The sequence below is a fragment of the Tursiops truncatus genome, chromosome 6, assembly GCF_011762595.2.
Source record: "Tursiops truncatus isolate mTurTru1 chromosome 6, mTurTru1.mat.Y, whole genome shotgun sequence".
Lineage (NCBI taxonomy): Eukaryota > Metazoa > Chordata > Mammalia > Artiodactyla > Delphinidae > Tursiops > Tursiops truncatus.
The window spans coordinates 65,937,048-65,961,527 of record NC_047039.1 but is presented as its reverse complement, the minus strand read 5'-3'; the positions used below and the strand labels follow the sequence as shown (position 1 = coordinate 65,961,527).

At 49.2% G+C, this 24,480-nt stretch overlaps 1 protein-coding gene and 1 long non-coding RNA gene across 10 annotated transcripts in view; one reads left to right on the top strand and one right to left on the bottom strand.

Moving 5' to 3' along the window:
- Positions 1-21,047, bottom strand: part of LOC109549899 (uncharacterized) — a 32,887-nt gene extending 11,840 nt beyond the window's left edge. The window contains exons 1-2 of one of the 2 annotated variants that reach the window (XR_012332543.1): positions 20,915-21,047; positions 1,685-1,920 (exon numbers count right to left, since the gene is read on the bottom strand). This is a non-coding gene — a long non-coding RNA (uncharacterized lncRNA). Of the gene's footprint in view, positions 1-1,684; positions 1,921-7,428; positions 8,715-20,914 lie in introns of those variants that run through there. The other variant, XR_002176300.3, reaches the window with a different exon arrangement.
- Positions 1-21,439, top strand: part of APBA1 (amyloid beta precursor protein binding family A member 1) — a 240,119-nt gene extending 218,680 nt beyond the window's left edge. For 7 of the 8 annotated variants that reach the window (XM_073806194.1, XM_019934728.3, XM_019934727.3 and 4 more), the window contains 5 exons: positions 2,720-2,899; positions 4,384-4,596; positions 14,633-14,752; positions 16,723-16,863; positions 17,629-21,439. In XM_073806194.1, coding sequence (XP_073662295.1) covers positions 2,720-2,899; positions 4,384-4,596; positions 14,633-14,752; positions 16,723-16,863; positions 17,629-17,700 — 726 coding nt within the window. In that variant the 3' untranslated portion in view covers positions 17,701-21,439. The other variant, XM_073806196.1, reaches the window with a different exon arrangement.
- Positions 21,440-24,480: the final 3,041 nt, after the last annotated feature.

The window sequence follows — 24,480 nt, the reverse complement described above, 5'->3', positions numbered from 1 at the left end:
TTTTGAACTACAGAGCCTCCCCGAGAGGGCTGTGTTGGTGCCGTTGACTGGTCTAACTTTTCCTCCTGCCACAGTGGAATAAGCTGTATTTCTCATATTGAGCAGGGAACCCTTATATACTTAAAGAAAATTGCCTACAGTAGCCTTGGCTCCTTAAAAGGGGCCATTTTTCTCCAGAAGAGTGTTCATGCAGCTGCTTTAAATGGCCTTCCTCTGAGAAGTTAGGAGTCTGAGGCGAGCTGCTTTTCTCCAGGGAAACAGAGCTGACATGGCTGTAGCCACAGACAGGAGGAGACGCTTACACTTTTGTACCATCTTTTACTTGTCTGGTTCTCTAGAAAGCAGTCCCAGGGACACGGTCACTGAGAAGGCAGAGAGCTTGAAGCACCTGTCCTGGCCATTCTCCCTGCTTTTCCTTTAAAACTGAGGCCAAACCTGCAAACTGGGAGAAAATGAGTTTAGAAGGTTCTCGGAAAGTTCCAAAGGAGTTACATTTAGAATCTTAAGTTTCATGTGTTCTGCAGGCCCGTGAAAAGGTGGAGTTAGCTCTGCTCACCAGACGTGAGGGGCCCGGTACGACCCTCTGTCACCTCCCTCTGGCTCGGTGCTCCTAAGGAGGGCTTTCTTTCCCTTGGGGCTCCTTTGGGTCTGTAGGGGGAGATGATGAAGGGGAAGAATGAGGAAGCAAGAGTGCACCTGGGCATCTTACTGCTTTGCTTCCAAAGCCCAGGACAGAAGGGGGAGAGCATGGGCTGCAGAACTGGGAGGACCGTTTGTGGATCCCGTCTCCCGTTCTACAGAAGCTCAGGCTGTGCAGCTGCTGAGCTTCTGTAGAACGGGCTGCCGTGCGGCTCAGGTGGACACGGCAGAGATATAAGTAGCCTGTGTGTGTTTGCCCGGTGCATCCACACGTGACGGTCGGGAGGACCGCTGGCCGTGTTCTCAGACACACTTTTTTTAGTTCGTCTGTTCACACCAGCCTCTGATGCCCTCGGTGAGGCCTCGGCAGGAGGCAGCATGGTGGTCCTTGATGTGACTTGTGGCATGTGACGTCACCAGGTCCTCAGAGTGAGAAAAGTTGAGCATTTCTTTCCCCACCGCCAGCCACACAGAAATTTCTGATAACACAGTTAATTAGCTGCTTTCAGCAAAAATTACCAAAGGTAAGGAAAGGAGGAGTGCAGATTAGAGTTGTGTGTGTTTGAAACATTGCCCTAGAGCTTTTTGTTGTTTTACGGGCTTTCTACCCACTACTATTAGAGCAGCAGTCCCAGTGGTGGGCAGGAGGTGGGCTCCGGAATCAGGCTGCCAGGATTCTCAGCCCCCATCCCCACCCCAGCTTAAGCTCTCAACCTCGTTTTCCTGATCTGCCCAATGGGAGCAAAGAAAACAGATCCGAAGTCTAAGAGCTCTGAGAAACAAGGGATTTTTGTACTCAATTGGTTGATAAACCTGCTTTGAGCTGCCATGAGACACTTTATAGGATTTGTCCAGCTTACCGTGAATCTTACACATTTGTTGCAGGAATGTTACTGTGTTTAGGCACTTCTCCAGGCTCTAGTGGGGTTTTTACACAATGTATGATAAATGCACCCTGTTACCTTTCTAAAATGTGAACATTTCTGAATTCTGAAACACTGCCTTCAGAGCTTAGGATGAGTGCTTATGGACCAGTCATACTTACATCTTAGACTTGCTGTGAGGATTTATGTGACGGTGCTTCTGCAGCATTTAACACAGTTAAATGGTGTCTCAGTTGCTGGTGTCTCTCCCAGGTTGTAATGTTGGTTAATTAATGCAGGGAAAGGTTATCAAAGCCCAGTGCAGGAGAAAGAACAACGGAAGCAGAGTTCCTGTCCTGTGAGCGGTGTGACCTTCCTTGAACAGGTTCCTTCACGTCTCTGGCCGCAATCTCCTCACCTGGAAAATGCATAATAATTTGTAATGTCCCATCCGTAGATAATATGAATGAAATGAAATTCATAGATAATGTAACCTCCCTTTTTGAAAAAATTTTCACAAAATAACCAAAGTATTGCCATAAATATAACACAAAGGAGAAATAAAAGGAAAGCAAGCTAAATAAAATAAAATAGGTTGATAGACACACACTCACACACACATGCAGAACCACCATGCTCTACGGCCAGTGTGCAGGCTGATGGGAATGTGATTTACTGGCAACCCACATCCCACGAATAGCATTGATGCTGATGATTTTCCAAAGTCATGAAGCTTACTCGTGGTAAAGTGTTGGACAAAACAAAATACCGTCTTCTCTCAATTTACGGAATAGTTGTATTCTGGGACTGTTCAGTGTGTATTAGAGCGTGCAACTAAAGTCCTGTGTTTTTATATAAATTATAGTTGAGTCCCAGCCTTTAGACACAGTTGTTATATGTACGTGAAGGTCCGGTGGGATATTTGAAAGTTGTGCAGGATGTAAAACAGCTCGTCCCGTGTAGGACTGTCCTTTGCACGGCAGTAGGTCCAGCATCTCTGACTCCTGTCCATCAAATGCCAGGAGCTCCATCAGGACCATTGTCGTAGACAAAACTGTCCCCACTAATTTTGAAAATGACCTCTAGCAGGCACTGCTGCCCCATGGCGACCCACTGGGCTAGCTGCTGCCTAGGGCTCTGTAGTCCTGAGGGACCCAGGTCGCCCACCAGCAGTGCTGCCCTGTTGACCCCATCTCCCCTTTCCGGCTCCTCTCCAGGCTCAGCTGATTGCACAGTCCATCGGGCAGGCATTCAGCGTGGCGTACCAGGAGTTCCTCAGGGCCAACGGGATTAACCCCGAAGATCTCAGCCAGAAGGAATACAGTGACCTGCTCAACACCCAGGACATGTACAACGACGACCTGATCCACTTCTCCAAGTCGGAAAACTGCAAAGATGTAGGTACTTTCCAGAAGCTGTTCTCTGAGCTGGGCCAGCCAGGCCCACCCGCGATAGAAGTGAAGGCAGAGTGGCTGGGCTGAAGAGTGAGCTCAGGCCCATCTCTGTCTCACCTCACATGAGGCCCGATAAAGACTGCAGCCGAGGGCCGTGGCCAGTGAGATAGGGCGTCGTCTGCTTCCTGCAATCCAGAGCTGACTTTGGGGTGGGTTCCAGAGGCAGACGGGACCTGGACCCTGCCCTTTACCAAGCCCACAGTCTAGGAAAGGGCACAGAAGATTTTAGATGATGGTGCTGGTACAGGCACTCGTCAGAGACAGCTGTACTTGGCGGATTGGAGCCGATCTCGGCTCTCAGGTCTCAGATGATAAGTGCCGTGCTCCCCCAGGGACCGAGCTCTGCAGGAGTGTCTGGAGGAAAACGGGGCCATCTGATCTGGTCTGAGGTCTGAGTATTCTTTGGAAAGTGTAGAGGAGTGCAGAGGGCTGAGCCAAAGTAACAGAAGTGTGAGGGTCCGAAAGCTCAGGAATTGTCTGGGGAGCCACGAATGAGGCAGCCAGGCTGCAGCAGGGGTTGTGCATAGGAGAGGTTGTGAAGAGGCCAGTACAGGCTTTGGGTCAGAACTGGAGGGCTTGAGAGTCCAGCTGTGGTGAGGGGCCTGGACTTTATCCACTAGGTGTGAGAAAGTGATCTTTCTATCCACTAATGAATGTTAAGTGTCCTAGGCTCCCTGGAAGCAGAGCCTGAGATGGGAATTCTTGTACATGGGATTTGGGGGAAGGGTGCACCCAGGAAAAAGTGAGTGTGGGCGGCAGGGTGGTGGGGATGCCAGGGAGGAATGTGGCCTTGCTGGAGATGAGCATCATTCTGGTCCAAAGGGAAGCTCCAGCTCACACATCGCAGGACGGACCTTGTCCCACCTAGAGCCAAAAGAGCTGGCAGGCCTTTGTAGGCTGTACTAATCAGTCATTGACACCAAGGTCAGACGGAGGTGTGTTAGTGTGCTTGGGCTGCCGTAACAAAGTTCCCCAGACAGGGGGCTTCAACAACAGAAATGTATTGTGTCACAGTTCTAGAGGCTGGAAGCCCGGGATCAAGGTGTCCACTGGGTTGGTTCCTTCTGAGGGGGAAGATCCATTCCAGGCTGCTCATTTGCTTGTAGATGGTCATCTTCTCCCTGTGTCTTCACTCTGTGCATGTCTCTGTGTCCAAATTTCCCCCTTTTGTAAAGATACCAATCATATTGAACTAGGACCCACCCTAATTATTTTATTTTAGCTTGACTGCCTATGAAAAGCTCTTATCTCCAAACAAGGTAATATATGCCATGGAATATAGAGAGGACAGGACGCATTTGGGTTGGAGTCATCAGGGAAATGTCTGTCATGCTTAGTCAAGACAGGAATAGGGAAAATGCTTTGATTTCTGTTGCTACCCTGGATGGTTGCTGATTCAGGCTTTCTACATGTTTTCCTCCTTTCAGGTCTTCATAGAGAAGCAGAAAGGGGAAATCCTAGGTGTGGTGATTGTGGAGTCTGGCTGGGGATCCATCTTGCCAACCGTGATCATAGCCAACATGATGCACGGAGGCCCAGCGGAGAAATCGGGGAAGCTGAATATTGGGGACCAGATCATGTCCATAAATGGCACCAGCCTGGTGGGCCTGCCTCTGTCGACCTGCCAGAGCATTATTAAGGTAACTGGAGATGGAAAAAATCAACCCCTCTTGTAGACCTGAAGTGATATGAAGTCATTAACATTTGAGCGTATTCTAAGTGTCAGGCACTGAGAAGGACACAAATACAGAAGGCATGGACTTGCACTTGGGTGGTTTACCATCAAGTTGCCATTTACCAATTCCTCCCTGAAATTGTTTTTTCAGGGATGGTATATCTGGCTCACATAGCATTACTCACTAACACCATGCCCTCGCAGACATCACTAATCAATCACAGCATTCTGTCCCATTAAGCCCCCACTCAGCCTCAACAGAATTTTCCTCAGCTCCGTAATCAAGACAATCACTTATAGTCAGCTGGGTGTTCTTGAGATGACTTGCCATCCCTGTTACAAATCATGGAAATGCTTCAGATCCCAGGGCACTTTCCTTTACTGTGATCCAGGTGAGTGTATCCTCCCCAGAGCCTGCGTAACATGATCCACACATGCCACGTAGAAGGAAGGAAACTGGTACAGTCTATATACTCCTTCTAAAACCTGAACATAATTACTTCTTGTTCAGCCTGAATTGATACTGTTGTGTGAGGCTGAGAAGAGCTACTTAAAGGAAAATTGAATATGAGTATTTGAGGGCAAGAAATTAGATTTTCTTAGAAATGAAGTATCCATGTGTAGTCTCTTGAGTGCATTGGAACTCACTGATTGCATGGGAAGTAGGAACAAGTATATTTTTCCTTCACTACAGTATCTGTAGACCCTACCAGCTCTGTACCAAGCAGTGTGGTACAGGCAGACTAGGATCCTATGACTTTCTTTGGTTCCTTGGGGTTTCCTGAAAGACTGTTAACTAGAATATAGCTCTGTATGTGTGTGTGTGTGAGAAAGAGAGAGAGAGAATAAATGTGAATTTATAGAATAGTTATTCTAAGCAGAAGAAAATCACAAAAGAACATCCTTGGCCAAGGGCCCTGGGATGGAGGGGAGGTCAAGGTGAGTGTATAGGCCAGACATGTCTACCTCGTTGCGTTTTTTGTTTGTTTTTTATGTTATATAGGAATTCACCTTTTTTTCTTTCTTTTTCCTGCTTTTTTTATCAGTATTTTTTATGAAGTATGGTTGATTTATAATGTTGTATTAATTTCTGCTATACAGCAAAGTGATTCAGTTATATATACATTCTTTTTTTAATACGTCCTTTTCCATTACAGTTTATCATAGGATATTGAACATAGTTCTCTGTACTATACAGTAGGATCCTGTTGTTCATTCATCCCATATATAAAAGCTTACCTCTGCTAACCCCAACCTCCCACTCCATCCCTCCCCCAACCCCCTCCCTCTTGGCAACCACCAGTCTGTTCTCTATGTCTGTGATTCTGTTAATGTTTCATAGCTAGGTTCATTTGTGTCACATTTTAGATTCCACATATAAGTGATATCCTTTGTATTTGTCTTTCTCTTTCTGACTTACTTCACTTAGTACGATAATCTCTAGTTGCATCCGTGTTGCTGCAGATGGCATTATTTTGTTCTTTTTTATGGCTGAGTAGTATTCCGTTGTGTATATGTACCACATCTTCTTTATCCATTCATCTGTCAATGGACACTTAGGTTGTTTCTATGTCTTGGCTATAGTGAATAGTGCTGCTATGAACATAGGGGTGCATGTATCTTTTTGAATTATAGTTTTGTTGGGATATATGCCCAGGCGTAGGATTGCTGGATCATACGGTAATTCTATATATTTTTAGTTTTCTGAGGAACCTCCATACTGCCTTCCACAGTGGCTATCTGACCAACAGTGTAGGAGTGTTCCCTTTTCTCCACACCCTCTCCAGCATTTGTTGTTTGTAGAATTTTTAATGATGGCCAACCTGACTGGTATGAGGTGGTACCTCATTGTAGTTTTGATTGCATTTCTCTAATAATTAGCGATGTTGAATATCTCTTCATGTGCCTATTGGCCATCTGTATTTCTTCTTTAGAGAAATGTCTGTTTAGGTCTTCTGCCTATTTTTCGATTGGGTTTTTTTGTTTTTGAGCTGTGTGAGCTATTTGTATATTTTGGAAATTAAGCCCTTGTCAGTCATATTGTTTGCAAATATTTTCTCCCATTCTGTAGGTTGTCTTTTCATTTTGTTTTGCATGTTTATTTTTTTTAAGTTTGTTTATATATTTTTGGCTGGGTTGGGTCTTCGCTGCTGCGTGGGGGCTTTGTCTAGTTGCGGCGAGCGGGGGCCACTCCTTGTTGAGGTGTGAGGGCCTCTCATTGCAGTGGCTTCTGTCGCTGCAGAGCATGGGCTCCAGGTGCACGGGCTTCAATAGTTGTGGCTTGTGGGCTCTAGAGTTCAGGCTCAGTAGCTGTGGTGCTCGGACCGAGTTGCTCCGTGGCATGTGGGATCCTCCCAGACCAGGGCTCAAACCCCTGTCCCCCGCATTGGCAGGCGGACTCCCAACCACTGCGCCACCAGGGAAGCCCTGCCTGTTTATTTTTAATGAAACAAATCTAAATCCTCATAAGATAATCACACCCAGAAAGAAATAGTCCTTTTTGGGCTCATTTCTTTTTGTTATAAATAAATTCTACCTCTTGCTTAACATACATTAAAGATAAGATTAAAGGTCCTAGTTTGAACATGTATATTCATTCAAACATGTTTAATTGGGCTTCTGTTAGCCTGAGCTGAACTGTGAAGAAGCCAGAATGAAAAAAATAAAAATTTAAAAAGCCAGAATGACAGTATGCACATGGAGGATAATTTATAATTGAAAGGGTTCAGTGGGCCCTAATGGCAACATAGAAGTGAAATGCTAAGAGCATTTGGAGTGGGGGAGCGGAAAATCTTACCTGATTTTTTTTTTTTTTTTTGAGGTACGCGGGCCTCTCACTGTCGTGGCCTCTCCCGTTGCGGAGCACAGGCTCCGGACGCGCAGGCTCAGCGGCCATGGCTCACGGGCCCAGCCGCTCCGCGGCATGTGGGATCTTCCCAGACCGGGGCACGAACCCGTGTCCCCTGCATTGGCAGGCGGACTCTCAACCACTGTGCCACCAGGGAAGCCCTACCTGATTTTTAAGGTGGGCCTTGAAGGAGGAGTTAGACTCAGGTGGATAGCAGAAAGGAAAGTGGCCTTTGGGAGTTTCTTCTGGAATTGATGGATGGTGGACTGGCTTTGTGTTGGGAGAGGCAGGTCTGAGCCAGCCTGAGAAGGCTGATCTGATGGTGTGATAACGTGCAGAAGCCAGGGAGGGCCAGGAGTAGGGAGGAAGGACCCACCCACGTTTGGCTTCTCACTCACACATGCCAAGGTTCACAGATGCCCTCTCACACCAGGGAGCAAGTTACTTATTAAACACCGATGCATGTGTGAGAACTGTCGAGGGGCCATGGGAGCCAGAGATGCCTCAGACACAATCCGCACCCTAAGGAGCTTGGCCTCGATGGGGAGAAGGGAATGAAAGGACCGATAATAACAGTGACTGAGTGCTGTGCGCCTGGACCATTCTGAGAATGTGTGTGTTCACTCGCAGAACCCTACAGCAGCCTTCTGTAGGGTAGGTACTATTGTGCAAGTTAGGAAACAGGCACAGAAAGATGATATAATCATTCGAGGTCACACAGTGTGTCAGTAGTGCAGCCAGGTCACTCGGCCACCCTGATATCGTTCCAGCGGTGTCTGTGGTCAGACCCTGGGGCAGTGGTTCTCAACCTGGGGGATCTTGACCCCTTGACCCCCCCGGGCGTCATTTGGCAATGTCTGAAGACAGTTTGGGTTGTCACGACTAGGGAGAAGGAGATGCTACTGGCATCCAGTGGGTGGAGGTCAGGGATGCTGCCAGATATCCTACAATGCCCAGGACAGTCCCCACAACTAAGGATTATCCAGCCCAAATGTCAATAGATTGAGAAAGCCTGACTGCGGGAGATAGTTCAGGTGTGGGAGAGAAATCTGGAGAAAGGGAGGTCGGTGAGGGAGGGAGGGTGGGGCGGGGTAGTTGATCTACGTCTGGAAAGGCTTGGGGAGGAGGAGCCAGAAGAGAGGATAACTTGAGCGCAGGTGGGGCTGGGGCCTGGGTGGGAATAAGCAGACCTTCCTGAGGACTGGCAAGACTGCATGCCTGAGCCCATTTACACACCTGCCCGGCAGTGCCCAGCCCTTGGCACTGGTCACCTCCCTTCCTCTTCATAAAAAACAGCCTGTGAGGGAGGGTGATGGCAAATGCCTGGTTCACAGATGAGTCATCAGCTACTCAGACGGTGCAGACAGCATGCCCAGGACACCCCAGCTGACAGAGTCCAGATCCCCGTCCACCCCTCCCTGCCTCTGCACAAAGAAGGCAGACGAGGTGAGGGAGGCTGTGAGACCCATGGCCTGCCTTCCCCTGGTACCACACGGGGACTGGTCTTCTGCCCAGTGCATCACACATCAAGGTGGAAACACTAGCGCAGGGCGCAATTGGCGCACTGTCTGAGCAGTTTCCTAAGGGGAAAAGGTTTGTTTGCACGAGTAGCTGACCTTTGATGTCTATAAATGGAGTCTCTCTGGAATCGGAAAATTAAAAGGCCATGTGGTGATGAAAGAGATGTAATTGATGAAGATGGAGAGGAAGAAAGCCAGCACCTCTGTGGCCACCCTCGGCAGAGAAGTACTTAGCAGGCAGGCCCCAGCTGGGACACAGCTGCCCTTTCTTAGCACTGCAGGATGCGCTGCCTTGTCGAATAGAAAAGGGTGATTGGCCCTGTCCCCTTCTCCCCCCACCCCGAGAATCTTCCTACTGATGCCAGCTAGAATTGCCAGTACCGAAGAAGGCGTTTAATGGGTTGTCTCCTTGTTTTTAAGTTCTGTAAAAACATATCTTTTTTGCCTGCCCCTGAGCAGGTACTCACACTGCCCTACCCTCACCCCTAGGCCCCCGCAGGGGGGCATTCTGGGCTTCTTCAAGGCTTTCCATCAGTATCGCTTGTTTCAGTGTTGTCAGTGCTCCTTGCGATGAATTTAGCGAGCAGCTCTCATCCTGGAAAATCAGTGCTTAGCAAACTTTGATTGAATCACCCAGGGATCTTAGTAAACTGCAGGTTCTGATTCGGCAGGTCTGGGGTGGGCTTCTGCATTTTCAACAAACTCCCCGGTGATGACATCGCCAATAATGGGCTTCGAGTGTTCTGCATCTTGCCACTTTAATGCATGTTGACCTTCTCTCTCCCCTGGTTATAGGGAATAGAGTATGTTTCTAGAATAGATTACAGGTATTGAATTATTTTCTTTCTTCCCTAGCTCTTATATTTCCTGTCATAGTTCCTAAAGCATAATTATTGGTAGGCAAAGCATGTTAGCAGACCGCCTGTTCGTGCCATCGCCTCTACGGTCCTGCCCTCCAGATTTGTTTTCTTTTTGAAACTAGAGCACCGCTTCCTTACCTTCCACAGGATCATCACGGGTCTGCTTTCCCGTTGCTGTAGAGACCATTCTGGCTTCTCTCCTCTCCCGTTCCCTCTTCCCTACTCTTTCCTCCCACCATATTTCTTAATTTGCTACACCATTCCACTGTTGTCATGGGGACGAAATGACCATTTATTTAATCGGCACCTCCAATAAAGTGGCAGCTGAGAAATCCGAGTTAATGGGACCCAACTTGAAGCATTGATGGGGAACAGCAGAGCAAGTGCGTGGCCTGGTTGTTTCAGATTTGCCATCTCTCTGGGCTTCGTCTTGCAGCAGATATCCCCAGTCTAGAAATTCTTTCACTGAGGGACAAATCAGCATCCTTAATCAATGTACACAAAAGAACCCACCGGAGCGATGTGGAGTTTTTGGGTAACAGAGAAAATAGAGTCATTCTCTTGCTTTTCAGGAGCTCTCCAAGGTTTTCCTGTACCTCACAGACATACCTGAACAACCCCAGTGTTTCATAGGTGCAAACATTTAAAGCGGGTAGCTCTATCTGGAGGGTTGTGTTTCTGACAACATGCTCCTTACTTTCATCATCCTTTGCTCTTGTTTCCCACACACTCCTGGTCTTGTAGTTTGTGATGTGGGGAGAGAAAGGGGAATGGACTCTGGCTGCCCTGCCTGTGCCCTCCCCTGAGCTCCCGGAGGCCTGGCTCCACCAACTCCCAGCGCCTAACACACGTGTTGGCACATTGCAGGTGATCCATACATATCTACTGATTGAGTGATAAAGAGGGGGCTCTCAAGGGAAAAAGAAATATATGCACGAGTGGTATCTGAGCAACAGCCCCAAAAGAGAAGCCGATTTGTAATGTTAGAAATAGCTGTTTCTGAGCATGATGGTTGAGATGTGGTGTTGTCAGCAGACATGCTTAGGAAAGAATAAAAAATGCATAACAAGGGCTGAGATCGTAGCAATTAGAAGTGGAAGAGCTCTTAGTAGGTTTCAGCATTTGTTTTGAAGATGTGGTAGACTGAGGTAGAAGGTGGAATAGAGGGTCTAAGACCCTCCGGGCTGTGGTGGAGGAAACACAGCTGCAGCCCAGGTCTCCTGACCAAGCAGAGGCCTTTTCACCCAGCCCCGCTGGTCCCACTGTTAGGGGAAGAATTCCAGCACATACCCGTGGGCATGGGTGACGGGACCTGCTGCTGTGCGGGAGGCCCGGACCTCCACAGACTTCCTTCACCCCAGAAGAATCGCCCTCGGCACATTCTGTTGCTCTCATTTGAAAACATGTCTTGAACCGGAGAAGTTTCCTAGAGCTGTTTCAGAGACCACGGAGGGATGCTGGTAACAGCTGCCTGCGAGTGCACACACGTCACCACAAGCCAAATCACAGCCGCTGGGAGGCTCCAGTCCTGCAGAAAACAGCAACTCAGGAGACTGAGGAAACAGCTGGGGGTGGGGAATTAAACTGACCTCCTCAAAACTCACACGTTGAGAGGACAAGCTGGAATCACCCAAAGGAAGTGGGGCAGCCAGGGAGCCAGAGCCCTGAAGTCTCTCCAGGTAGGCGAGTAAACTAAAAACACGGCCCCATGCAAGGCTGGGCGAAAAGGCTGGGGGCACAGCTTCATCCTTCTGTCACTCTCCCTGGCTTCTCTGTCCAGTAGGCTTTACTCGTGAATAACACACACCCTCCCATTGTCTATATGGGGAATCACGGTTTAGGCGAAAATGGTCTGGGTTTGAATACATATAGACCTGGGACAGAATCTTGCTGTGGGTGAACTTGGGTGAGTGGTGAAGCCGCAGTTTCCTGCTCTATAAAATGGGCATAATTAGAGCTGCCAGTTTGTCAAGGAGATTAAGGGAGACAGCTCCTGTGACTCCAGGTCGGTGCCTGGCAAGAGTCAGCGTGCAGTGACAGGTGGTTTGGCTAGTTTCGTCATCAGGATGGGTTTTAATGGACAGTGACCTTAGGGGTGCTCACACACATGGGGGTGGCTGACTGGGCACCAGGCCAACTGGCTCTCTGTCACCCTCCCCCTGGCCTGGCTAGCCCATGCTCTTATGGAGCACACTGGCCACAGGTATGAGTAGTAAACTGACATCTTTGACTCTGATCATCCCTGAGTGCATGTGAGTTCATTGTTTTGCGGCAGTGGTCTGTACCAGTTCTCAAAAATGGAGTGTATCGCCAGGAAGTGTGTATCAAGTCATCGGGAAGACTCATTAACACACAGATTGTTGAGTCCTACCCCTGGAGTTTCTGATTCTGTAGGTCTGGGTGGACCCCAGACTCTTGCTTTTTTTTTTTAATTGAAGTATAGTTGATTTGCAATATTGTGTTAGTTTTAGGTGTACAGCACAGTGATTCATTTATCCATATGTGTGTGTGTGTGTGTGTGTGTATATATACATTCGTTTTCGGATTCTTTTCCCTTATAGGCTATTACAAAATATTGGGTATAGTACCCTGTGCTGTACAGTAGGTCCTTGTTGGTTATCTATGTTATGTATATAGTAGTGCGTATATGTTAATCCCAGCCTCCTAATTTACCCCCTGCCCCCACCCTGCATTTCTAACAAAAGTGTCCTGGTGCTGCTGGTGTGGGGTGTCCCCACTTTGAGGACCTGTTGGCCGAGCATAGGGGCCAAAAAAGCCCCTATCCATCCCTCAGTCTAGAGTGTATCCTCATTACTTAGAAGCAAAAGGTGTGTGGGTCCCTCCTGCCACTCAGAGGGGCAAGTTACACTCTTGCCACAAATTCTGTTGGCACCAAAGTCATCTAACACCACTTTCACCTCTCTGCTTGCCAAGGTGCTTGTGAGGAAGGCAGAGGCTCCCTTATCCCCGTCCGGACCCCACTGAGCCTCAGACGAGGCAGGTTTAATGTCCACGTCTGCGTCCTCATCCGTAAAATGTGAAGCAGAAGACCTGACCTCCCGCAGAGGGAGTGTTTGCAGACTGGTCGGAGGGTGACAGTTGGCCACAGCGGTTGTGGAATTTACAGATTTCTATTTATAGACTAAGAGGCGATCACCCTTCGGGCTGAAACGGATTTGTCATTGTCCTCCCAGGCCTCTCTTTCCACTTCGCCGATAGAGGGCACACACTGGACCGGTCTGTGAATTGATGGGGCAGGGGGATGAGGGGGCCATCTCCAGGGGATACGACGGACTTGGTGGAATAGAGCCTACCTTTGCCTGTCCCTCCTCTGCTGGTGGAGAGGCTGTCCACTCACCCCACAGTACCGTCTTTTAGGAAGAGCTTCTCCCCTCAGCTCTGGCCCTTTGGAGGAGTGGACCTTGGCAGGCCTGGCGCTGTTTCCCAATCAGCTGGCCTCGCGAGCTGGGAGTGCAGTGGGACAGGCATCAGACGGGAGTGCTGAGTTCTCCCCGCCTCAGCTCTCAAAGCAGGGCCTCCAGCCACAAGCGGTGTGGCCTCTCTACCCTGGCCCTTTCCCTGTGTGCCATGATGGAAGCGGGCTGGAAAGCACCTGCTGTTGGCCATTTGGTCTGGACCATCTGGCAAGTGGGAGTTGCCTGAGGCAGAGCACGCAGGCTGGGGAGATGTCGGGGGGCGGGGAGAGTTCATTTCGGGACTGAATTACTTTTGTCTGGCACCTTCCTCTTGGGTGAGGCTCACAAGTCGGTGGCGGGACCAGCAGGAGAAGCAGCTTCCCACCGCCTGAATGAGGGAAAGCGTAGCTTTGTGATGATTTTCTAGGGGTTCTCCTGTGCAGACCCGGGCTCTGGTCCCTGCTGAGCGTGTGTTCAAGGGGCAGGAAGACAGGCCTGAGCTCCGCTTAGATCAGAGTGGGGTGAAGGAAGCTCTCTAAATAGGCTCAGAAACCAGATGGAGTCCCTCTTTATCTTTAAAAACCAATTTTGCCTCTATACTCCATTCCAATTTAGAGGGAGGGACAAGTTACCAGGGAGCATGAAATCGGACATGACCATTAAGCCCTATTTCCTCCTACTTCCCTCTCCACCAGCGCTGGTCCTACCACCCTATTCATTCTCCCAAGGCGGCCTTCACTGACTGCAGTCCTGCCTCTGTGCCCTGCTTCTCCCCAGATGCTCGTGGGAATGTCGATAAACTGTAGAATGCCTAACAGGCAGAGAGAATGGGGAAGCAGGACCACCAGGGGCGAGAGACAGCAAGCCCTGATGAATTGGGCTGTTGTGTGAATTAGTTGTCCTCTGTTAGAAAACGAGGAAATGCTATGATTATGCGTTTCAGAGAAAAAGTTCCTTTCGTGCTTGTCTCCCACCTGACCAGGAGAGAGACTGTGCATCCTTCATCTTTCAAGCCAAAATGCACATGTGGCAGTTTTCCTCTTAGCTGCACAGACGATCGCCTTTTTCAGATGCCTTGAATGCAGCCCGTTTCCCCAAATGAAGACATTGCCCACAGAAACTGGTCTCTGCGTGGGCTTAAAGGGCTCCATGTAAACCTAATGGTTTTCTCCCCTAGGTTGACAGAATCTAGCTTGGACTGTCCGACGCAGGCGCTATCAGGCTGGACGCGGGGCACTGTGGAGTCAACGAAGAAACCGAGGCTCCGTGCAGCATCTTTTGCCTTTGGTGCCGTCTGCATTTCTCTCTTGTTGGCATCAACGGTCATCGAATCCCCTGTGCTTTATTCACATTTCAGGGCTTGAAGAATCAGGCCCGGGTCAAGCTGAATATCGTGAGGTGTCCCCCAGTGACCACCGTGTTGATCAGGAGACCAGACCTTCGCTACCAGCTGGGGTTCAGTGTCCAGAACGGAATCGTAAGTGCAACCCCACACCTTTTCCAAACGTCTGACACACGAAACCGTGGCCCAGGGTTTGGGTTTTGGGGCTGTTCTTGAAAGCTGGTCATTTTCCAGAAAGGATCCAGCAAGGAAGGGACGAATGGTTGAAGGCAGACTCACTTCCTCCATGGGCAGAGAATTCTGTGCCTTCTGTGGGGGAAGAGAGGGACCCTCCCAGATCCATGGGCCCCAGAGCCCAGCGACTCTGTGATGCGCAGGGTGACCCTCCCAGCTGCCAGCTTGAGATAGTTTGAGGTACGCACCTTCCCAACCCCCCGGCAGACAGCAGCTTCCCAGGGCGGTGGGCGAAGAGCCCTGGGGGCTGGGCTTCCAAACCCTTGGTGATACCAGTGCAGCCCAGGCTGAGAACCCAGCCCTGTGGGTTATGCCTGAATGATCTCTGCCTTGCCTTTTTAACCTGAATTTGGCACTTGGGAGAGAAAGAGTATTTTCATCACCTGGATGTCTGCCTTCAAATACTTCCTTTTTTTTCCCCCCTTTATTGTGATAAAACATACACAACATTACGTTTGCCATTTAAACCATTTTTAAGCATACAGTTCAGTGCCTTTAAGTACATTCCAAAAGTGGTTGTGTCCATCAGTGCTATTTCCAGAACTTTTCCTTCATCCCAAACACAAACTCCATAGTCAAGACTACTCCCTTTTTGTCCTGGTTTGCCTTGTTCTGGACTCATAGTAGTTCTGGGCTTTGGTGACAAATCTGTAACCTTCTTGATATTATAGATTTTGGATGTGCCCTCCTTCTCTCTGCATTCATCTTTGCAGATAGGAAAACCCTATTCTTTTTCCTCCCTTAATTTTTTTTTTTATAAATTTATTTTATTTATTTATTTTTGGCTGCGTTGGGTCTTCGTTGCCACGCACGGGCTTTCTCTAGCTGCAGCGAGCGGGGGCTACTCTTCACTGCGGTGCGTGGGCTTCTCATTGCGGTGGCTTCTCGTTGCAGAGCACGGGTTCCAGGCGTGCGGCCTTTAGTAGTTGTGGCTCGCGGGCTCTAGAGTGCAGGCTCAGCAGTTGTGGCGCACGGGCTTAGTTGCTCTGCGGCATGTGGGATCTTCCCTGACCAGGGATCGAACCTGTGTCCCCTGCATTGGCAGCTGCATTGGCAGGCAGATTCTTAACCACTGCCCCACCAGGGTAGTCCCCTGCATAGGCTTTTAAAGAAAGGTACACAGTCAGGAGTGAAAAAGTCAGCTCTGTAAATTCAAACCATGTTCTTTTGGGAAATTCCGATTGCTTTGTGTGTGAGGTAGGGGTGGCTATAGCCTGCAGCACTGAGCCCAGAGCCCTCCCCCAGCCTGCAGCCTCTGCCCACCGCAGTGCCTGGCTGCACTGAGACGAAAACCAGCCATGTTATCATTTCTGCCAGAGGGAGTTTGAACAAGAACCACTGAGTTGGGACAGCCGAAGGGAGCTTCTGCCTTCTAGCTGGCCACACTTTGGAACACGAAGTGGGGTTCTAGCAGGTTCTAGCCCCATTTTAACTCAGGTAACTGTGACCCTAAAAAGTGGGCTGCTAGCATTACACAGTTCAGTGTTTGAGTCCCAGATAATACTAAACTGTGTTACACAGGCTGACAGTTTGAAAACATTGGCAGCTCTGTGACAGGCCCAAACAGCTCTTTTTACCAAGAGCGAGCTGGGATGAAAAGTACTCAGAATTCACTGTGCCGCGAAATCCAGTGACGTGCTGCGTCCCCTGTGCAGAGTGAGAGAACAAGGGGGCCATCTGGGCATCCAGAGTCCTAGCTCTTATAAAAAGGAACAAAGAGATGTAAATGTCCACAGCCTGACCATGGCAGCTCCTCAGAGGTGACAGTGCTGGGGATGGGGGATTCTAGAAAAGATAGTCTCCCACCCCCACCCAGTTCCCTAGCAGGCGATGCAGGCCAGGGTGGGTAACTTGGCCTTTGACTCTGATAGATCTGCAGCCTCATGCGAGGGGGAATAGCGGAGAGAGGAGGTGTCCGCGTGGGACATCGCATCATTGAAATCAACGGGCAGAGCGTGGTCGCCACCCCACACGAGAAGATCGTGCACATCCTCTCCAATGCTGTTGGGGAGGTAAGGGAGAGTCGGGGGCTGGGGGTCCCCCTGGTGCGCTCGCCCCCTCCACGAAGCCCTCCTGAGTGTCCTTCCCTGTCCTCAGCACACCTCCACACTGAACAGTCTGTCTCGGACCAGAATTTAAACCTGGTAACGAGTGGTTATCTTAGAGCTGCTCCTCAAAATCCCGTCACGTCACCCTCAGCCTTCTCCTCTGGCATCACTTTCCCACCTCCTCTTTTTAGTTCTCCGATCTGGGCATCTTCTCGCCATAGCTGCCCAAGTTCTCTCCATTTTTCCCAGCTAATCCTGCCAAATGTGCCTGAAGATTTTAAGTCAGATTCAAATCTAATCAACAGCTCCCCAGAGACAGTTCCCTGGTATGGCTGGGCAGGGGTCAGAACAGCTGTTCTGGGGCTGATTTCCTGCCGGGGAGGAGGGAGGGAGGCAGGAGCAGCAAAACCCCACAGCAGTCCTACTGTTTTAAGGGTTTTGTCCTTTTGAAGAAAAAAAAAAAAAAACAGGCCTGGTGAGAGCAAGAGCTTTTGGGAAATAAACCACCTTACCTGGTCTGTCAACCCTCACTTTTTAGAAGCCCATGGATTCCGTGCTTCCTGGAGGCCACTTGGGTCAGGCCCCTGTTAGGAATGGTGGGGGGATGAGGGGTGTACCTTCAAAGGCGTCCCACGGCAAGAGGTGCCGCCTCTCCTGCTAGCCCTGGGGCAGTGCCCACACAGCTCTCAGAGCCTCGGTCCCCCCGCTAAAGTGCGTTTCTGCCCTCAGATTCACATGAAGACGATGCCGGCTGCCATGTACAGACTGCTGACGGCCCAGGAACAGCCCGTCTACATCTGAAGCCACGCCCCCGCCCCCGGGCAGCATGCATGGAGGACTCTCCTCACTTGTGGTTGTGTTTCTCGTGCTACATCTGTGTGCCCACTGAGACATTCCCCTCTCATACCCAGCACTCGGTTTGACACAGAAGGAAAAGAATCCACAGAGACCTCCTTCTCTGTCTCTCTCTAGTTTGGTTTTTTTGTTGTTTTTAACACCAGGGAAGTTTTGTATGCACTCCCTTGAGGCTGGAGAGCAGCCAGTATCCACCCAGAATCTGCCCAGGACCATCCTGAAGGGCCCTTGGGGGTCCTGAAGAGGGTTGTCACCGCTCAGGAAGGATCTTCCCTTCCCAAGAGGTGCAGACCTCTTAGAAGGAACTCCTAGGGGTGGTGAAGAAGCTGATTCAGCAGTGCCTATGATCCAACCACTGATCTCTGCTCTCTTCCAGTCAGTTTCTGGGAATATGGTAGTAACAGGGAGGACCAGCCCGTGTCTTTACGGATATGCCTGCCCACCATGTACGTGGGGCATCATACATTATTTCTGCCCAGAATTTCTGAGCCAACCTTATGCCTCTTCTGTAGTTTTAGTTTCAACATAATTGTGTTTTCTAATGCAAACCTTTTCACCCAGGATAGAAGGGGAACTGCCGTGGACAAGAATACCTTCGTGTTGCAGAGAACTGGGCGATTCCCAGGGCACCCTGGTTTCCCAAGGTTAGCAACCATTAGCTAAACACAGGCAGGTGCTTCCTGCCTCCTTCTACATCACACGTACGTACACGGTCTCACTTGCATATATTTCAGCCTTCCCTCCTCCCTTCCGCCAGTGAGGCACCCAGAGCCCCTGGAAAACCCACGTCACCTCCATGTGAGGCCCCTTCCCCCAGCAGGTGAGGCCTGCAGGGACTGGTGAGCCCTGTCTGGAGAGAACCGCCCCTCTGAGGCTGAGGCCTGGCCCTGCCAGCACCGCCTTGGCTAGAAGTGTTCTGGTAGACTCCCCTCGTGCCTCCACCTGACACACACATCCCACACTGGGAGTCTGGGAGCGATGGACTGTTCCCCTTGAAGGTGAGGCCTGGTGGAATCATGTTATGCTTCCTGGCCCAAGGTGGGACCAGCCTTGTTCTCCACTCAGGACCATGAGGCAGGATGTGACATTTGAGGGCCCAGAACAGTATCTAAACCACAAAACTAAGGGGACAATCATGACCTCAAGTGATGCCTAAGAAGCCCCAAATGTGTTCCAGAAACATCTTGCTGCCTCGTGGGCCTGAAAAAGCTTTTCTTTGGTGTGGAACATTACGTGTTTTATCAGGTGCCTCATGTCCATGGGTTTTGTCTCAGTTTGGTGCAGATGTTTTAGTAATATGATTCTGAGCCAGTTTTCACTTACTCTTGGTCCAAAGAGCATTTTGTTTTCATGTGGGTGGGGTGTGGCTTGGATTGGGTTTTGTTTTGTTTTGCTCGTGACCTCTGCAAAGACAGGGGAAGAGAAACTAATATATTTTGTGATATTAATATAGTCCCTCTTCTCAACATCTGCGTTATTTATGTTGTGTCCATGGAAGTAGGAACCCGGTGAGCACGTGTTGGATAGTACGGATTTATACGTCGAATGGAGGGATTTCAGGGAGGGAGAAAGTGAATATGAAAAGGTTGGGAACAAGATACTTGTGCCAGAGAGCTGTGTGGTCAGTGCCCCTGGGATCTCTGTGCCATCTTGAGTTTTCTGCTTAGAGTCAGGAAAGCCGGTTGTTTCAGTGGCGTCAGTGGCTGGACTCCCAGTGTGACCGTGGGACAGGCCCTGCTGAAGAGTGGCTGTGCTGCCCGCATGTCCCCTTTAGGAAGGGGCTGCCCCTTCTCCAGGCTGGGCAGTCTGGGACCCCTGGATGACTTTTGAGGACACTTAGCTGAATGCTGCTGGGAGACCAGCCCCAAGGCTGACCCACTGCAAACGTGAGCCGGGAACCTCAGCTCCATTTACCAAACCGTAGTGTCTGATGACATATAATTAAATACTAAAGAGGCCTAAGTTCACCTTTCCTTTGCCAGAAGGAGCGGGTAAAATAGGAATGAAGCGTTCTGGGTGGTATTTTCAGGCATGAGGAGCCTTGGGGAGTCACTGGAGAGAGGCTCATGCCATCTGCTCCCAGGGTGACCGCTTGAGCCGCCTGCCCGAGGGCCCATTCCGAGCCCCCGCAATCGGCCAGGGGACGGGAACCCCACCAGCATGTCCCTGGGCAGCCTCCCACATAATTATATAAGGCTCTTCACCCAAAGGAGAGAAGAGACAGAATATACTTTCTATTGCTACTGCACAAAAATCTTGGGAAGTCTGACAGGTGCTGAAAAGGCCAGTGTGGTGAACTCTCCTAGAAGGCTAACATTTCAGCATAAGATTACCCACCACGTACCTCTGTGTTCGTAAAAGTGGCTCCTCACGCCCAGATAGCGAATGTTTCCGGAGCTTGGTCCAGGTTCAGAGGGCTGTAGTGTATTCTTTTCCCTGCTCCCACTGGATGGAGGGAATCAGCCCACCTTTGGAAGTTAACCAAGGAGCCAGAATCTTAATAGTAACTGTTTTTGAAAGTCCCACGGGAAGTGGTGGTCTGTTTCCCTTCTGACATCCCAGTATATATAGTTACCTATGTAAATATCGGAAACCCCATGTAATGGGGAAGACTATGTACAGAACAGCCTTCCCAAACATGGCCCCGGGCAGAAAGCCACTCTTGCCACTTGGCTAGGACATGCTGGTGACTCGGCTTTGGGGACAGATTCCTAGATCCGTCGACCCCTCCTGGTCCAGCCAGGATGCACCAGAACCCACCCTGCCTCTGCCTTCTCAAATGTGAGCATTTCAGGGAGCCACCATCAGCCTTGGGTTCACGAGAGGACGAAGCCCCCAGAGACCAATGCCTGGAGCCTGCTCCCCTCACTGGAGCGGCTCCTCCAGGCCTGGAGCCCATCACGGGGCACTGGACTCCGAGTCCCTGCAGCCGGGTCTGCTTTCTGAACATTGCCCATCAGCACTGGCCTCAGAGAGTCCCAGAGTAACCTACTACCTCCCCATCACTCCCACCACCCCTTTTCACACCCGTCACCCCGTCCGCATGCAGAAGAGACCCACCCACAAGCCCTTCTTGGGTCCCTCAGCCCAGCGGTGAGGCTGTTAACAATGTTTACAACCAAGGGCACCTCCTCTTAGGTGTGTTTACTCTCCCACTTACAAGGCCACTTGCTGGTTTGAGTTTCATGTCTGTCTGCTCCTTCCCTGGTTGAGTCCGACTTGAGCACACGACACTGATCTTACGTCCCGACCCTCCATCAAGGCAGTCGTGAGGACCGTGTGGGAAGGAAATTCCGTGTACATATTCAGCAGTCCCTAGAGTATGAACTTGTACTATTGTTCTGTAAAGAGGGTGAAATAGAGCTTATTGTAAAGCGCTGGGAGAAGTATAGTATTGTATTTGTAACAATATGGTTCTTTGTATACACAAAACTCAATGATCTCTATATATAAATATAAATAAATATATAAATAAGATCTATATACACGTGAGCCTGGAATGTTGATGCCGCACACCCACTGAATGTACTTCCTCTGACAGTCTGGTCACCGGGCTGGCCCTCCCTCCCCTCCTCCATACCGTTTTGGGGGTTGTGATGTATTTAATGTGTTCTCTTCCTTTATTTAACTGAACGCTAATGTCTGTAAGAGTTGCTGCAACAATAAACAAGAACTTCACCTCTTGGCCTGGGCTGAGTGTCTTAACTGTTTCGGGGGAGGGACAAAACTGTAAGTGGGGGAAAGATGTCGTCGTCCCAAAAGGCCACCTCCTACCCATCCCGTGGGACCTGCTCACAGCCCAGAAACCATTTCCTAAACGGACAGGTTCTGTGAAACCAACACAGCTGTAAAACACAATAGGCTGTATCTTTTTGAATTACGGTTTTCTCAGGGTATGTGCCCAGTAGTGGGATTGCTGGCTCGTATGGTACTTCTATTTTTAGTTTTTTAAGGAACCTCCATACTGTTCTCCATAGTGGCTGTATCAATTTACATTCCCACCAACAGTGCAAGAGGGTTCCCTTTTCTCCACACCCTCTCCAGCACTTATTGTTTGTAGATTTTCTGCTGATGTCCATTCTAACTGGTGTGAGGTGACACCTCATTGTAGTTTTGGTTTGCTTTTCTCTAATAATTAGTGATGTTGAGCATCTTTTCACTTACCTCTTGGCCATCTGTATGTCTTCTTTGGAGAAATGTCTATATAGGTCTTCTGCCCATTTTTTGATTGGGTTGTTTGTTTTTTGGACATTGAGCTGCATGAGCTGTTTGTATATTTTGGAGATTAATCCTTTGTCCGTTGATTCGTTTGCAAATATTTTCTCCCATTCTGAGGGTTGTCTTTTCATCTCGTTTATAGTTTCCTTTGCTGTGCAAAAGCTTTTAAGTTTCATTAGGTCCCATTTATTTATTTTTTGTTTTTATTTCTATTTCTCTAGGAGGTGGGTCAAAAAAGATCTTGCTGCAATTTATGTCAAAGAGTATTCTGCGTATATTTTCCTCTAAGAGTTTTATTGTGTCTGGCCTTATATTTAGGTCCTTAATCCATTTGGAGTTTATTTTTGTGTATGGTGTTAGGGAGTGCACTAATTTCATTCTTTTACATATAGCTGTCCAGTTTTCCCAGCACCACTTATTGAAGAGGCAGTCCTTTCTCAATTGTGTATCCTTGCCTCCTTTGTCATAGGTTAGTTGACAGTAGGTGCGTGGGTTTATCTCTGGGCTTTCTATCCTATTCCATTGATCTATATTTCTGTTTTTGCGCCAGTACAATACTGTCTTGATTGCTCTAGCTTTGTAGTATATTCTGAAGTCAGGGAGTTTGAATGGCCATCATTAAAAAGTCTACAAACAACAAATGCTGCAGAGGGTGTAGAGAAAAGGCAACCCTCCTAACTGCTAGTGGGAATGTAAGTTGGTGCAGCCACTGTGGAAAACAGTATGGAGGTTCCTCAGAAAACTAAAAATAGAGTTACCATATGATCCAGCAATCCCACTCCTGGGCATATATCCAGATAAAACTATAATTCAAAAAGATACATGCACCCCTATGTTCATAGCAGCACTATTCACAATAGCGTAGACATGGAAACAACTTAAATGTCCATCAACAGATGAATGGATAAAGATGTGGTATATGTATATAATGGAATACTACTCAGCCATAAAAAAAGAACAAAATGGGGCTTCCCTGGTGGCTCAGTGGTTAAAAATCCACCTGCCAATGCAGGGGTCATGGGTTCGAGCCCTGGTCCAGGAAGATCCCACATGCCTTGGAGCAACTAAGCCCGTGTGCCACAACTACTGAGCCTGCACTCTAGAGCCCACGAGCCACAACTACTAAAGCCTGCCCGCCTAGAGCCCGTGCTCCGCAACAAGAGAAGCCACCACAATGAGAAGCCCACGCACCGCAACAAAGAGTAGCCCCCGCTCACCGCAACCAGAGAAAAGCCTGCATGCAGCAATGAAGACCCAAAGCAGCCAAAAAATAAAATAATAAATTTATTTTAGAAAAAGAACAAAATAATGCCATTTTCAGAAACATGGATGCAACTAGAGATTATCATACTAAGTGAAGTAAGTCAGAAAGAGAAAGACAAATACCATATGCTATCACTTCTACATGGAATCTAAAATATGACACAAATGAACCTATCTATGAAACAGAAATAGAATCATGGACATAGAGAACAGACGGGTGTTTGCCAAGCGGGAGGGGGTTGGGGAAGGATGCAGTGGGAGGTTGGGGTTAGCAGATGTAAGCTATTATAGAATGGATAAAGAACAAGATCCTACTGTAGAGCACAGAGAACTATATTCAGTATCCTATGATAAACCATAATGGAAAAGAATATTTTTAAAATGTATATATGTGTATAATGGAATCACTTTGCTGTATAGTAGTTAATTATCACAACACTGTAAATCAACTATACTTCAATTAAAAAAAGAAAAGAGCTGCCCCACCTCCAGGCTAGACTTTGGCTCCAGGTTCTGGGGGCGGGGCTTAGCTTTCCCCCCCGTCTCCCTCCCTCTCTGCATGACCCCTGTAAGGAAAGGTCATGGGTGGGAGCTGGGCAGAGATCTCCCAACTTTAGATGCTGGGCTTGGAAAGGTCACAGGCCTCTCCCTGTCTGGGTCCTTCTGCTGATCCAGTTCATTGACTAGGGACTCCACGTAGACAAACGGTGAGCAGTCCCCAGGCACTGGGGGTCCCTCCAGCCCTCAACCCCATCTTCCCACTGGCCCCTCAGGCCACAGTACTCTAAAGTTTACACATCCTCAACCCAATCTGTGTCCCCAGCAAGTCTGCAGCCCCCAGTCCCATCAGCCAGCAAACTCGTGTGACATCCATTTCCCTCATCCCTCAGAGGACATGTGGCCAGAGACCCTTGACCTCTCTCACTTGGCCATCCCATGAACCATGTCTCCACCAACAATGCTTTCCACCAGCCAGTCCCTCAGATAAGATGGTCACCAGTGTGGGGGGAGGGCTGGGGCACCCAAACTTCACAAGTGATCCTCTTGGGGTTCGCCTCCCTTGGCTTGGGGCAGGAGAAATACTTCTTTCCTCACCCCATGAGAAGAAGGGATGTAAAGACGACCTCCTTTCCTACATTCTGCCCTCCCCCGAATGGCAGCACCCTGCCGCGATCCTCATGTCGCCAGGATGACGTGGGAGCGGCAGCTGGTGATGGATCCTCTTCTTTGGCACCTCTAAGCAAG